The sequence below is a fragment of the Cladophialophora bantiana genome (genome assembly GCF_000835475.1).
Source record: "Cladophialophora bantiana CBS 173.52 unplaced genomic scaffold supercont1.7, whole genome shotgun sequence".
In the NCBI taxonomy this organism is placed as follows: domain Eukaryota; kingdom Fungi; phylum Ascomycota; class Eurotiomycetes; order Chaetothyriales; family Herpotrichiellaceae; genus Cladophialophora; species Cladophialophora bantiana.
This window is the reverse complement of record NW_015971581.1, coordinates 168,978-184,221: the sequence shown is the minus strand read 5'-3', so window position 1 is coordinate 184,221 and position 15,244 is coordinate 168,978. Positions and strand designations below refer to the sequence as shown.

At 52.3% G+C, this 15,244-nt stretch overlaps 5 protein-coding genes across 5 annotated transcripts; 4 read left to right on the top strand and 1 right to left on the bottom strand.

Moving 5' to 3' along the window:
• Positions 1-478: 478 nt before the first annotated feature.
• Z519_05071 (uncharacterized protein) lies at positions 479-3,988 on the bottom strand (the record flags this gene model as incomplete). Its single annotated transcript, XM_016762812.1, has 3 exons — positions 479-3,625; positions 3,679-3,769; positions 3,822-3,988. 3 exons carry the CDS (start codon positions 3,986-3,988, stop codon positions 479-481), a joined length of 3,405 nt encoding a protein of 1,134 aa, XP_016620425.1.
• An 898-nt stretch (positions 3,989-4,886) lies between these two features.
• On the top strand, positions 4,887-6,202 carry Z519_05070 (uncharacterized protein; the record flags this gene model as incomplete). The annotated part of the gene is made up of 3 exons (XM_016762811.1): positions 4,887-5,174; positions 5,234-5,405; positions 5,463-6,202. 3 exons carry the CDS (start codon positions 4,887-4,889, stop codon positions 6,200-6,202), a joined length of 1,200 nt encoding a protein of 399 aa, XP_016620424.1.
• Positions 6,203-6,428: 226 nt separating this feature from the next.
• On the top strand, positions 6,429-7,735 carry Z519_05069 (uncharacterized protein; the record flags this gene model as incomplete). Its single annotated transcript, XM_016762810.1, has 3 exons — positions 6,429-6,645; positions 6,698-6,973; positions 7,020-7,735. 3 exons carry the CDS (start codon positions 6,429-6,431, stop codon positions 7,733-7,735), a joined length of 1,209 nt encoding a protein of 402 aa, XP_016620423.1.
• Positions 7,736-8,365: 630 nt separating this feature from the next.
• On the top strand, positions 8,366-9,557 carry Z519_05068 (uncharacterized protein; the record flags this gene model as incomplete). Its single annotated transcript, XM_016762809.1, has 2 exons — positions 8,366-8,651; positions 8,737-9,557. 2 exons carry the CDS (start codon positions 8,366-8,368, stop codon positions 9,555-9,557), a joined length of 1,107 nt encoding a protein of 368 aa, XP_016620422.1.
• A 1,456-nt stretch (positions 9,558-11,013) lies between these two features.
• On the top strand, positions 11,014-14,220 carry Z519_05067 (Pro-apoptotic serine protease nma111; the record flags this gene model as incomplete). The annotated part of the gene is made up of 3 exons (XM_016762808.1): positions 11,014-11,424; positions 11,488-13,986; positions 14,044-14,220. The coding sequence occupies 3 exons, from the start codon at positions 11,014-11,016 to the stop codon at positions 14,218-14,220; spliced, it is 3,087 nt and encodes a 1,028-aa protein (XP_016620421.1).
• Between the last annotated feature and the right edge of the window lie 1,024 nt (positions 14,221-15,244).

The following is a 15,244-nucleotide window of genomic DNA, read 5'->3' as shown; positions in this document are numbered from 1 at the left end:
CGTCCAGACGGTTGCCCCGAGGGCGAGCCGTGCCCGCCATTTCTCGCTGGAGGTGTCAAGGACCTCTCAGCGTTCTGCTAGGTCGCTTTGAGGGTGCACGGGCCGCTGCTGTTTTGCCCGAATACATATTGCAGGGGTGCAATCCGCGAGAACTTGAGGCAGCAGGACGAGGGAGAGAGTGACTTTTCACAAAAGTAGCTGGGAACTAGGTGCGACGTGTGTACCTCGTATATAGCAGACCAATATCATGTGCCAAGTTTCCCGGTTGTGCCTCGCCCTGCCGTTCGGGAAATGCCCCTGATGCTTCAGTGAAGCTAATCAACACCCTAGTTTCCAGTGCGGTTGGTCTTTATACGTCCTTTCGGCTTCAGTCGCCCGCGCGTGAAAACGAACGCCGTCCAAAGTGCAATATCAGCCGCCAATTCATCGAACATCACATCCTAGGTAACCATGGGGACATTGCTCTCCGCTTGGGGTTTTAATTGCCATACCTCCAGCCACCCTCTAGCCTCATCCTCTCTCGTTGCTCTCGATCCGCCCTCACCTCTTCAAGCGTCAGCCCATCGCCGCTAAGTGCCCAATTCGCGCTGCTCGTCCGGTCTCTGAGACGCTTCAGTCTATCTTTGTTGCCCTTAGAGAATATCTCTTCTATTTTCAATGGTGCAATAGGTCCAAAAACTGCATCCCCATCCATCCCCTCCTGCCGGATGAGTTGTTCCGTGAGATGGCCCGGTGTGGCCCAGTCAGGGATTGGGAATGCATTACCCTCATCGTCTGAATCTTCATCCTCCGAATCGGTTGGGATCTCCGGGAGATGAATGGCCTCTCCATTCGGATACTGTGGCGAAGACTTGACTGTCTGTATCGTCTTCTGCTGCATGAGCGACACGGGGGTCTTCGTGTGCGCTGGCGGGTTGGGGGCATCCGCGAAGGGAATCTTTCCGCCAGTAGCATATTGTTGCATCTGTGGGGGGGCAGTTCGGCTAGGAGGTTGGGGGAATTGGCTCACATGCGTCGAGGATTGCGCTTGCGTGTATGTGCCGTGGCTAAAGATCGATGGCTTCTTCCCAAGTTGTGACTGCCGGATTGGGGCACCGGAGACAACTGGGCGTGGAACGGGCTCAATCACGCTTTCTTCCTCAGTCTTCCGTCTCTTGGTGTCGCCTTGAGACGTAAGAATTCCATATTTTGAGTTCTGAGGACGAATAATGCCCTGTTCTTCCTCCAGTGGTCGCTTCGCAGGCTTTGCGGGATTGGTAGGTAAGGGATGATTGAGTACTGAACGGCCTGTAGTTTGACCACCAAGACGCGAGGGAGGTCGAACCTGGGCAGCCTGGGCTGCTTCATTGGCCACACGATCCAACCGTTGCTGCTCTGCTTTTCGAGCTGTCTCTTGACGTTTGCGTTCAATAGCTTGCTGCTGAGCTTGTCGCTTCGCTTGTTCTGCCGCCACTCGCTCTCGTTCACGTTTCTCGGCTTCTGCACGCTGCCTCTGTTCCTGTCTCCGTGCCTCTTCCTGCTGAGCTGCTCGCTTACGTTCTAATTCTCGTTTCTGTTCCAGCTTTCTCTGGGCCTCTCGTTCATCCTGCTCTTTCTTGCGTTCCGCTGCAAGCAAAGCTCTTGGCTTTGGAGGCGGATGGACTGAAGACTTCACGGTTGCCGATGTCGTTGACTGCAAGGAGGCATTGCTAGCTTTTTTATTTAGGCCTGGGCGTTTGGGCTCCGCAGCCAGAGTTTCCTGGGCATTCGACGCAGCTTGCGAAGGATTGACCGGCACTCTTTGAGAGAGCGTTCCGACACGTATTGATACTGGTGCAGGCTTAGCCTTGTTGACCGGATGCTCTCTTCCCAATCTTATTGGTCGAGTTGGTCTTGCTGCCAGTTCGGTCGTTTCTTCATCAGCTTGATGCTTCGGGCTTAAAGGTGGGGGCTGCTCGAAGTCCTTTTTAGCCATCTGTCCGCGTGCGAGCTTTTGCTCTGCAACTTTCTTCCTCTCTTCCTCTCGCGCCTTCTCCAGCTGATCATCCATTCGTTGCTTCAGCTGAGCCTCTTTTTCCTTTCGTTTCTCTTCTTTTTCTCTTTCTGTGGAACTGCGGGTCTTCCTTGGCTCTTTTGGGGGGTTTGCAGGTAAAGGCTTGTCTTCGATCAGTGCGTTGAGATTCGGATACATTCCAGGCATTGCATTTGAAGCGACCTTAAGAGCATGGGGGGACAAGGTTTCCAACTTAGCCGCGGCCGACACACTTGCGCTGCTAGTAAATAGACCCTTAGCGGTCTTCATGATAGATTGCAACTTGGACTTGGAAGCGCTAAGATCGAGGTATCGCCTCGGGGAGCCTTGTGGGCTTGTTATTGTTTGAGCCGGATTGGACACTGATATGGATTTCGCAGGGCTTGCCGGCGGTGCCATGGATGCCTTTGCAGGAGAAGCCAGAGTGGCAGTCGAAGCAGACTTAGTGTGCCCATAACCGGGCATCATTTTACCAGGACCCGGTGACATGCATACGGGAGTTCTCATCCGCTCGTCGTGTGCGATTAATTCGGGAGCCCGAAGGTCATATTCCTCCTCGCTATCTGATTGAGTGGCATTTGCAGTCTTCAGAGGAGATGATCCGGCAGCATCTGGAGTGGCCAGTGGTTTGATCCAGTCATCGTCGTCATCAGTCACGATCTGTATCTGGTTCCCAGATCGGGGTTCGTGACGCTGTTTGTCCTGTTGCCTTAGGTCGGGCAGCACAATAGCTGAAGGAATCGACTTGGAGAGTCGTGGAGGAGGGAATTTTCCAAGCATGTCAATTTTCTCATGCAGCCTCTGCGTCGAAAATTTAGAGTGATCTTTGGTGACTTGATTCTCGCTCTCAGAATTATAATGCCCCAGAATTTGCACATTCTCATCATTCTCATCATCATCTGCATTACTCATCGCAACATCCACGTCGTCGTCACGGACAGGATGCTGTGCGGTTTGACTGGAAGAAACAGTTGGCCGGAGCCCATATGCACTTGAGTGAGATCGATGTACTTGGTCGATATGACTTGTTCGTGAGATTCTGGCGCCAAGACTCGATTTCAATGGCTCCCGTGCGGGCAAGGAAGCAAATGTCAGGCTGCTCTTCCTCACCAAAGGTCTGTCAGGACTTGATTCATCGGAAGGAGAGCCAATATCGTCCAACTCGGGGTGTACATCGACTTGGTGCTCGTTTGCTGCGTCAAAAATATCACTCTGTTTAGTCTGCGGGGATTCAACCTGTGGCCTGGTCCCCGTCATCCCAACCTCCGGACCCGCTATCTTTGTTGTTTGGTCTTCTTTTGCTGAATGGAACGATCCCTCGGTAGTGCGGTGGCCCTCGTCCATTGCATCATTCATGTTATGGTCTGATATCGTTTGCGTATTGTCGGAAGATTCTTTCTGTGCTGCCTCTGGGACATTGGTGGGGCGAGGATGTGTGCTGATATCCACGTCGTCCTGACTGGCAGTATGGTAGCCGGAATCAGTCTGTGATTTGAAGGGTTGTTGTATTTGATCGGTTTCGATCGTGACTTCGAAGCGTAGTTTCGTTTGATTTGCTTTTCTCTGAGGACTCTGGCGTTTTAAAGGTTTCGACGAGAAGACGTCGCTCAAAGGCTGCGGAACAAGGATTAGCCACTGTCGCAGCGGGTAATAAAATGTCAGCTCACTATTCGTGCATCTTGGGCGTTTCGCTTCCTCGCAGTGCGAGGAGTTTTCCCTCGAAGTTTTCCTGGTGTTTTGAAGACATTGGCAACATCACTGATTTCGGTCAGCATCTCTGCATCCGTCGCAGTTTCCAAGTTTGACATACAGACAGCTCTTGTTGAATATCTCGGCCATATGCTCGTTGAGCCATTCGAGCTGGTGCTGGGCTGGGTATATGACTTCTTCTTTCTCACTCTGCAGTAAGTGCAGAGCATTCTCCTTTTCGGCAGCTATCCAAGAGACTGATCCGACTGCTGTGCCTTTGGTAGCCATTGTGCGCAGCGATATCGACGCGCAGGAAAGAGATAATGGATTGCTGAGGACGTTGGCGTCAAGGCTTTTTCGAAGTTGTATCTCTGAATGTGAGTAGGTGCATGGTTGTCGTGGCAGGATATCAGGCATTCAAGGACTAATCGTGAGACGAGAAACGAAAGTCCATAAAGCTGGAACCTTTCGTATGTTTTGGTTACAGCCGCATTGGTACTAGCGTGGGGCACGCAATCACGTGGCAGGTATAGTATTTTTGCAATGTCTCGCTAACAGTTTCAGATAATCCCCTCTGAGATTGCATCTCAATTGCATCACTGTAGTTGATTCTGTTGGAAATCTATCCGTCGATTCCAAACTTTCAAACTCCAACCAAGGTGGTTCATGCTCATCATTGTTGTACCGGAAGCCAAAAGCGGGATATGATGATTTACTGTAATATGTAGTACTTTCTGGTGCCGCTGCCGCACGCTCGAAGCACTGACAGAATGCACGCGTTTCCGAGATTCCCCGTCTCGAAATCACCAACTGTCTTTTCGAGACGCAAGTAGTGGACAGTGATTGGCTCGGCCCGGAATTGTCGAACTCCCGAGTCCCGGCACTTCTGATCTAGTTGGAGAAGACAGCGATCTCGGAGTTTCTCCAACTATATACCGAGTACATATTCTGCGTCGTCATTTTCCGACGACGACAGTCTCTACAGATACCGTATTCACGGCCCCCCGCACGGTAGCCGGCCCCTGGTCAGATCACCGCCATGCCCACCAGATATTGTGTTAATCGGCTCTCACAACAGCTAAGCTCCAGGTCGCTGTCAGCTATCTCCTCCCAACCTCGGTTATGGCAGCGGGCGTTTTGGAACCATGGAAGAAGGCACTTTTCTGCGACTAGAAACCGCAGGATTATGGAGATGAGCTGTTTCACTGAAGAGCAATTGACCGTGCGTGAGGCTATTCAGAAGATTTGTGCTCAATTTCCAAACGAGTATTGGCAACAGCATGACCAAACTGAGACCGATCCCAAAGAATTACATGCTGCTTTGGCAGCTGACGGGTGGCTTGGTATTGCTCTCCCAGAAGAATTCGGAGGAGCAGGATTGGGCATCTCAGAAGCGACTATGATGCTGCAGACAATATCTCAATCAGGGGCTGGCATGGCTGGAGCTCAATCCATTCACGGAAACGTCTACGCTGTTAGCTTATGCTCCTGATCGTGTACGCTAGGGAGAAATTCTTGCTAACAAGTCTCAAGACGCAACCGCTTGCCAAGTTTGGAAATAAGGAACAACTGCAATCAACGATACCCAACATTATCAACGGCAAATGGAGAGTATGCTTCGGCGTGACTGAGCCAAACACCGGCCTGGACACGTTGAGGCTAAAGACCACCGCCACTCGTAAAGGAGACAAGTATATAATCACTGGTAAGTAGCGTCCAAAGTCTTTTTACACCAGAGGGGCATGTTCACAGCGAGCCACAGGACAAAAGATCTGGATCACGTGCGCACAGGTTGCCTCGAAAATGATTCTCCTGGCTCGAACGACACCTCTGGAAAACGTGAAAAAGCCAAGTGAAGGACTTTCTATGTTCTGTATCGACATTGACAGATCCAACCCTGCCTTGGAACTCAAAAGGATTAAGAAGATGGGCGGAAGGGCGGTCGACGCCAACGAAGTTTTCTTTGATCACTATGAGGTGCCAGAGAACACCCTCGTTGGAGAAGAGGGGCAAGGCTTCAAGATCATCTTGCATGGGATGAACGCTGAGAGATGTCTCCTAGCGGGAGAAGCGCTCGGGCTCGGCTATGCAGCGGTCGAGAAGGCTGCACAGTACGCCAAGGAGAGGGTCGTCTTTGGCAGACCCATTGGGAAGAATCAAGCAATTGCACATCCCCTTGCTGACGCCTACATGAATCTGGAAGCCGCCAAGTTAGCTGCCTACCATGCGGCTCGCTTGTATGATCGAAGCAAAACGGACACCACCATCAGCCCACATGCGGTGGGAGTGGCATGCAACAGTGCCAAATATCTGGCAGCGGAGGCAGCATTCAAAGCTTGTGAAAGAGCAGTCATGAGCCACGGCGGTATGGGGTATGCCATGGAATATGATGTGGAGAGATACATGAGGGAAATCTTCGTCCCCAGAATCGCCCCGATCAGTCGAGAGATGATTCTGAACTTTGTGAGCGAAAAAGTACTCGAGCTGCCGAGGAGCTACTGAGCACATGTAAACATAAATCTACAAGTATTTGGTTCAGACACATCTTTTGTCTACTTGTAGATCTTCTCTTACCGCAGGAGTACAGCAGGGTGGTCAGAATAAACTGTATTTAGTTTTATATATTCCATGGACACTTGGTTTCCCCGCACCAAGATTTCTGATTAGTTGGGACACATCTCGTTTCCTGCTTTGTGACAAGCCATTTTGCCCTCTGCCCCGATCGATCATGTCGCGGATAGAAGAACTTCCCGATGATTTTGACGAGCGCGTCAATCTCAATGATGCCCAGAAAGAAACCTCGATCGAGGAGCTGTACGATCAGCACATCTCGGCCTTCGGTCCTGAACCAAACCAAATGTCTTCCAAAAGCTTCGAGGAGATCGTGCAGGACATGAGCAAAACCCCGCTCTTCATGAACAGTCTCGACGCAGCAGCTAACGACGGTACGCCCAAATCCACGGCTGCTCAGGCATTTGGCTGAGCAACGGTGCGCAGATGGAGAGAATATAATGCTCGAGGCCATAAAAGCCTTGCAGCATGAGGGTACAAAGGCGGACGTGGCCCAGGGATTTAAAGAGCGTGGAAACGAAATGGTCGCGGAGAAGAAATGGAAGGATGCTAAAGAGTTCTATACCAAAGGGATTGCAGTCCTGGCAGACAACGACGAGGAGAGATGGGACAAGGCCGAGGATCAGACGGCGGAGGAGAAGCTCCGGGTCTTGCTTAATGAACAGCTCCATGTCAATCGAGCTCGCTGCAATCTAGAGCTGAGTATGGCGGTCTGATCTTGACCGCAGAAGGCATGCTGACAGTGCAGAAAACTACCGGTCGACCACCGCGGACTGCGCTGTTGCCCTGCGTATCAATCCTTCGAACATCAAAGCGCACTACAGGTCAGCCTCGGCCTTGTTCGCCCTGGACAACGTGCTCGAAGCGCTAGATGTGGCATCCCGCGGGTTTAAGCTCGACCCAGACAATACAGCGTTGAAGAAATTGCTGGATCAGATCAGAGGCAGGATGAAAGCCAAAGAGGCAGAAGACCGGCGGCGCCTGGCGGAGCTGAGAAGGAAACAGCAGGAGAGGAAAGTGTTAGAGGCGGCGTTGAAGGCACGAAAGATTATCGTGCGTGGTTCCGAACAGCCTCCAAATCTGGAAGACGCGACTATTCGATTGTCGCCAGACCCTCTATCGCCGACCAGCCTGCTGGAGTTCCCGGTCATGCTGCTGTATCCGATGCACAACCAGACAGATCTGATCAAGGCCTGGGCTGAGAAAGATGCCATCACCCATCATTTGAGCTACATTCTGCCCCTGCCGTGGGACAGTAAGAACGAGTACAAATTGTCGACGGTAGACTGTTACATGGATACAATCAGTGGGGGGCTGATGAAGGTTGGTAAGAAGTTGACTTTGTTGGAGGCGCTCTCGAACGGGAAGACCGAAGTGGTGGACGGACTGGTGAGGATTTATGTGGTGCCAGGGCCGTTGGCATCTCAATGGATAGCAGAGATGAAGCAGAGAAGAGGCAAATAAATTCTTCAACTGGCACAGTCTTTGATTCTCGTAGGACCGAGTACTTGTTGATACGGAGTAGCAAATGACCTAATCGCCCTTTTCACCGCAGCTATAGAGCAAACACAAGTACTCGGGCTCGTCGCTAAGGCAAGGGTGCAGCAGCCCATGTGGCATGTGGCCGCTGACGACCGAGCGACTCATCAGGGCCCGTTCTCTCGCTTCTTTCCATCCTAACTTCACTCCCTTTTCTCCTTCCCGTTTCTTACGCAAAGCCATCCGGCTCTCTGGGTCATCCATCACCGCCATCTGGCCAACCGTGCATCAGGCTCCCGTCACCCAGTCCCTTTCCCTGCGTTTCCCCGTGCCCTGATCCCTGTCCAGGCCCCTCTTGGCCACGGACCGAGTGACGCCTGGCGCTGGTCTTTGGCTTGTTTTGGTTTGAGATTTTTGGCGTCGTTGGCGGCGACCAGCCGCAACCCCGCCGTAGCGCCACTCTTCCTTTCCTACCTGAGTCGTCGTTAGTCAAAACCCAACACACCGCATCAACCCACGTTTGCTTCAAGGCTACGCTACGCTTCGCATCTTCACGAAATTCATTAGTTAGCTCCAAGGCCCAATCAAACGACTGCTAGTACATTCAGAACAGCCATGAACAACCCCGCCTTACCCATATATGCTTCCCAGAATCCAGGACCGTACGCTTTCAGCAATCCCCAGCCCAATGTCGCCTACGCCATCCCTCCTGGGACTCCGTTTGACCATGCCCAGACTCCATTTCAGCCGGGCATGATCCCAAACCACATTCAAAGGCCCTTATCCCACCCTCATCAGGCCCAGCAACCTCTGTCTCACCATCTCTATCAACAACAACTCGGCCAGATTGCTACGGGTTCGCGGCCGGAAAGTCGATCCAGCTATAGCCCACAATCCAAAGGTTAGTCAGAATCTCTCAGTGATTATGCACCGATTCTCGGAAGGAGGACTATATACTTGTCAGAGTTCTCACTCCATGTATCCAGCAGGCCATCCTTCCAATGGGCAAACACCCATCCCAGTCCCAGTGACCCAAGGAACCAATCCCGCGTCGAGCCCTGCCCAGTTACAGACTGTGGCTACTTCTGTCCAGTCCCTACCGTCTACATCTGCGCCTGCGCCATCAGATATGAACCTGGCGGCAAATATGGCACTTCAAGCGCAATCGGCTTCTACATTGGCTCAACAAGCGCAGATACACAATGCCTCACAAGTGGCCCGTGCTGCTCCCCAACAGCAGCAGCAGCAGCAGCAGCAACAACAAATCAGCGCGGGTCCAGCGCTTTCACCGCAGTCGGCTGCGAGGGAGCGAGCGCGAGTCACTGTGTTATTGGAGATCAATACCCATTTGCTGCAAGAGGTTGTTTCATTACAGGCCCAGGGAAAGGCGGGGACCACACCGAATCAGGGACAACAATCACCTACTTCACCCACTTCAACAACAGATCCGGCCAATGTGATTACCAACAGCCCAGGAGAACCGCCAAAATCAGCCGGGGGAACACCTCAGTCGAAGCCACCATCACAAGAATATGCCGAGTGCATGCGACGCCTACAGGCCAATTTGTCATACTTGGCCGCGATCGCAGATGCGAAAAAGAAGGCCAACGGAGCGTTGCCCTCGGGACCAGCCATCATGATCCCTCCGCCTCACTTACCACAGTTAATTGAGTTGTATAAGAAATTGAATGCCTTGTTTCCCGAGGCAAATCAATCGGCGATCAACAAGGCAATGGCGCAAGCGGCCGCTCAAAACCAGAACGCGAGCTCGAAACCCCCACCATCTTTTAACTCTGCGCAAGGGTGAACGAGCACAGTTCAATGTTGAATGTCATCGGAGGTTTTACATGCCGTTCGATGAAAGCGGTGGCGCCTCGCACGGCTTGCCTGAGAGTTCCCTTGGACACCTCCCTGTCGCGGAACGAATCAGCGTCGAGCAAGTCATTCCGAATGAGCTCATGGATAACGGCCTGATTCCTAGAAGATAGGGTCGAATTGCTTGACATTGGAGTCGCGCGATTGCACTTCAGAGCGGTCAAGATGGTCCACTTGAGGGTTGACCACCAATTCCACTGGCCATCAAATATTTCAATACCCGGCTGTTTGTGGAGATATGACGAGGTTTCGGCTCAGTGTCAGCCAATGTCAGCCAACAGATGGCGGATGCGCACGGCAGACCTGTCGATCTATACCGCAAGAATAGCCTTGTGGCGTCAATTGTAACGCGCAGTGGGTAAGAGGGAAAGGCCGCTCGATGATGCGAGCGGGAATAGTGTACTATCTACATGTCAAACTTATTATTTGGGTGGTTGAAGCAGTCCCAAGGGGTCAAAACAACTCAAGCAAGACAGACTGGAGGGTTGAGATATCCCATAGGCTGAAAATGGAAATATACGATTGCCTGTTAGCCATGCTTGCCAGCCCCTACAGTAGTACATACCTGCTTGTAGTAACGAGCCTAAATGAACAATGAATGGCACGGTCAGACTGCCAGACAGCAGTAAACACCAAGTCCGATGTTGGATCTAAGGGGATCTTTAAGTAGATATTTCGTCTACTTCAGGAGATAGTTGGTGGTCCTTCATCCTTTATCAACACTATTAGCTGTAACACAGCGGCCACTTCGTCGGGGTTGAGTAGGTTTCCACTACATTGGATACAGCGTCCATTCGCTGACAGACTGAGCCACATCGTCTTCACTTAGCTCACTCGGTTGAACTCGAGAGTCAGGCTGCGGCTACAAACCGCCAAGAGGTGATGGCGGAGGGGAGAGCCGCCTGGCCGCCTCGCCGCCCTATCTGTCCCTGGCTTGCCCTGCCTCAGGCTTGAACACAGTTTCGGCGCGGCTCAGCCTTGTCGTGGTCTGCACCAACCTTGCAATTGCCTTGCTAGGGACGTGAAAGTACTTGCTGCATCTGAGTCTCTCCCTCATTCCCTGCGGACTTCGGTTGCTCCTCTGGATGATATCCAGTATTTGCCCCAACTTCTCCAGGGCATCTTCTCCTTGTATACCCTTTTGTGATACTTCGACATCGAAGTTTTCTACCAGTTTTTGGCTCACAGCCCTCTTACGCGCCCGCCATCCGAAGACCTCTAGACAGCTCTCGATATCCATACACAGTCCGCTTGCTCACTGTAAATTACCACCGAGGCGTACCACTGCATGCTTCCGATCTGCATTCTCCCTTCTGCATAGCCGCCGTCAAAGTCCTCGAGAAACCTCACCACATCCTCGCCTTTTTTCTACCTCTCCCGCTCCCACCATGTCTGCCAACGGCGAACTTCGACTCAAGCGAAGGACAAGCCCAACCTCAGCCGTAGAAAGACCTAAAAAACAGTTAAAGCCAGAAAATGGAGTGCCAACCCCCGGCGACGCCACTCCTCAAAATGGCTCCGTGTACGACATCGAGGCCAACTCGAGCTCAGTCCCCATCATCAACCCCGTTCCCGCCGCAGGCGACTCTCCGGAATGGCAGGCTACTATAGAACGAGTGATTAAGAGCGTGGTGTCTATTCACTTCTGCCAGACATGTTCTTTTGATACCGACTTGTCCCTTTCCTCCCAAGCTACCGGATTTGTGGTTGACGCCGAAAATGGCTACATCATGACCAATCGCCACGTCGTTTGCGCCGGTCCCTTCTGGGGTTATTGTGTGTTTGACAACCATGAAGAAGTGGGTTACCGTTTGCCTGCGCCATGGGCCTGCCATTTTGACAGATTGCTGACAATAATGTAGTGCGACGTGAAACCTGTCTATCGCGACCCCGTCCACGATTTCGGTATCTTGCAATTCGACCCCAAAGCTATCAAATACATGAATGTCCAGGCACTCAAACTCCAACCAGAGTCTGCAAAAGTGGGTGTGGAAATCAGAGTGGTGGGCAACGATGCCGGTGAGAAGCTCAGCATTCTCTCCGGTGTGATTAGTCGGCTGGATCGCAATGCTCCAGAGTATGGCGAAGGTTACAGTGACTTCAACACAAACTATATCCAGGCTGCTGCTGCGGCCACGGGTGGAAGCTCTGGTAGTCCAGTTGTTAATCTCAGCGGACATGCGGTTGCTCTGCAAGCGGGCGGTCGTATTGACGGCGCCGCCACTGACTACTTCTTACCTCTGGACCGTCCTTTGCGTGCACTGCAGTGCCTTCAACGAGGAGAGCCGATCACTCGAGGGACAATCCAGACCCAGTGGATGCTAAAACCGTTTGACGACTGTCGGAGGTTGGGTCTGACGCCAAATTGGGAATCGGCGGTTCGAAAAGTCCATCCGAAAGAGAACAGCATGCTCGTTGCCGAGATTGTACTGCCCGAAGGACCTGCAGACAACAAGATCCAGGAAGGAGACGTTTTGATTAAAGTCAATGGGGAGTTATTGACATCCTTTGTCAAACTGGATGCCATTCTTGACTCCAGTGTGGGAGGGAAGGTGGATCTCTTATTCCAGCGTGGGGGAGAGGATCACGAAGTTACACTGGAAGTGGGAGACCTTCATGCCATTACCCCGGATCGATTTGTCACTGTGGCTGGTGGGAGCTTTCACAACTTGTCCTATCAGCAGGCTCGATTATACGCCATCGCGTGCAAAGGGTTGTATGTGTGTGAGGCTGCCGGCTCATTCAAGTTGGATAGTGCTCTTTCTGGATGGATCATTGACACAGTAGATCAGAAACCGACCCCGGACCTCGACGCCTTCATCGAAGTCATGAAAACCATACCTGACCGGTCTCGAATCGTCATTTCATACCGCCATATTAGGGATCTTCATACTCGGGCCACTACGATCGTGCATATCGATCGGCATTGGCACCCGAAGATGAGGTTGTCGGTGCGAAATGATCAAACTGGCCTGTGGGACTTCAAAGACCTGGGTAAGGCGCTGCCCGCTGTACCACAAGTGCCAAAGTCGGCAGATTTCATTCAGCTAGATGGCGTCAATCTGCCTGCCGCGGCCGAAATTATCCGTTCGTTTCTTAAGATCACCTGTTACATGCCTGTTAAGATTGATGGATACCCTCAGGCACGAAGAACAGGTTTTGGATTGGTGATCGACGCCGAGAAAGGCCTGGTGGTGGTGTCCCGAGCCACCGTTCCGTACGACCTCTGTGACATTACCGTGACAGTCGCAGATTCGATACAGATCGAGGGCAAGGTGGTGTTTCTCCACCCCCTGACCAACTACACGGTGATCCAATATGATCCGTCGTTGGTGCATGCGCCAGTCCAGACCGCGAAGCTATCCACCGAGATGATTAAGCAAGGCGCCGACACGATCTTTGTGGGATTCAACCAAAACCACAGGGCCGTGGTTGCAAAGACCACGGTCACGGATATTACAGCGGTTGGTATTCCTGCCAATGCAGCCGCTCCGAGATACCGGGCGGTCAACCTCGATGCGATTACCATCGACACAGGTTTATCTTCCCAGTGTGCATCGGGTGTGCTGATGAGCGCGGACGGCGTCGTGCAAGCTCTCTGGCTCACCTACATGGGTGAGAGGAGCCAAGGCAGCCATAGAGACACGGAATACCATCTAGGCTTGGCTACAAGCATGATCAAACCGGTGATTGATCAAATACGGTCTAGTATTATACCGAAGCTTCGGATTTTGAACATGGAGTCCTACGTGGTCCAGATGTCACAGTGTCGGATCATGGGGGTCTCGGAAGAATGGATCTCTAAAGTGGCCAAAGCCAACCCGTCGCGGCATCAATTGTTCATTGTGAGGAAAGTGGACTGCGGTCCAGCCAACGGACCTAGTGATGGACAACTACTGCAAGAGGGGGACATCATCCTCACGCTGAATGGACAACTTATTACCCGGGTCAGTGACTTCGATATCATGTATGACAAGGAATGGCTCGATGCGCTCGTTGTCCGGAAAGGCAAGGAGATTCGCCTCCGCGTACCCACAGTACCTACAGAAGACCTGGAGACGTCGCGGGCAGTGATCTTCTGCGGAGCTGTTCTTCAAAAACCACACCATGCCGTCAGACAGCAGATTAGCAAGCTTCATTCCGAGATCTATGTCAGCGCCAGGAGTCGCGGGTCGCCGGCCTATCAATACGGGCTGGCACCTACCAATTTTGTCACCCATGTCAATGGGGTGAAGACTCCTGACTTGGACGCATTCGTCAAAGAAGTCAACAAGATTGAGGATAACACGTACTTTCGGCTGAGGGCAATGACCTTCGACAACGTGCCGTGGGTGGTGACGATGAAAAAGAATGATCATTATGTAAGTTGCCGCGATGCAGTGGCAGTGTGATGGATACTGACAAGACCGCCCGAATAGTTCCCCATGTCCGAGTATGTCAAAGACCCAACCAAAGCCAATGGGTGGAAAGTGATCTCTTACGGCCCGCGGGGCAAAAAGATAAAGGGCGAGGAGGGAGCGCCGATGACTTCGGATTCAATGAGCGCCGAGGACGACGGGCTAAGCGACGGAGAGGAAGGTCCAGATAGAGGTTGATGTTAGAGGACATGGTTTGAAGACTCACCCTAGACGGGCAAGTGGGGGGAATGAAGAGGAGTTGGGTTATCATTTCCCTCTCCCGAAGAAATCAACCCCAGTGTAATAAGACTTGTAGAGACACAGGGCATAACCAAGTTGGCTCCCACTAGTGGCAAATGGGGCCTGACGCGAGGCTGAAGGCTCGAGGCTGACAGCTGAAGGCCAAGTTCACAAAATGATGCCAAGGACATGGAGCATGATTATCACATGTCAAAAATGCACAACCGCTGCTCCGTACTTGGACTGTGTACCAATGTAATCGTCGTCGGGGGCCCCCCAAAGGATGAAACCCGCGGTGGATTGGCATTAACCTAGGCTTCCGCCCAGAATGACCAAATCAGGGGTTGTTTTGAGAGCCCAGAGGCCACGAAAGACGAGATGGACTTTGTCGAGACCAACAGGCAGCTTTTGGGCCAGCGTGTTCATTTGGATGCAAGAGAACTATGAACCAAGTAGATACCAGGTGCAATGCGGGCGGTGGGATGGTAGAGCACGCGACCATTTTGGCGAGGATAATGGAAGGCAGCAGAAAACAGGGGATCATTAATGTCCCGATTCCCAAGGGCCAGCGGCACCAGCACCAGGGAGTGAGGACAGTTGCGTCAGAGGGAGGAGAAGGTGTTGGGGCGTTTGCACCTTCGACTTGTAGGTACCTGCGAGTCCTGGGCGGGTGATGCAGGTGATGCCCGGCGACAGTGATGCAGGTGCCAGGGATTCCGTCAATCAAAATGAAACCACCTGCAGCTCCCGCAGGTTTTTGGCTGAGATCACAGATGACCGCAACTGACGTCCCACACACGCACACACACACGCACATCCATCTGCTCTCTGCTCTCTGTCCTCATCTCTCAAACTCTCACAAACCCAACACCTCGATCCTCCCCTAAGCTCCAAACCGCTTTCTTTCCCCCATTTCATTGAGCATCCATCTGCAATCTCATCAGTCCGTCCAGGATCCAATTCTTATCCCCTTGTTACCAAA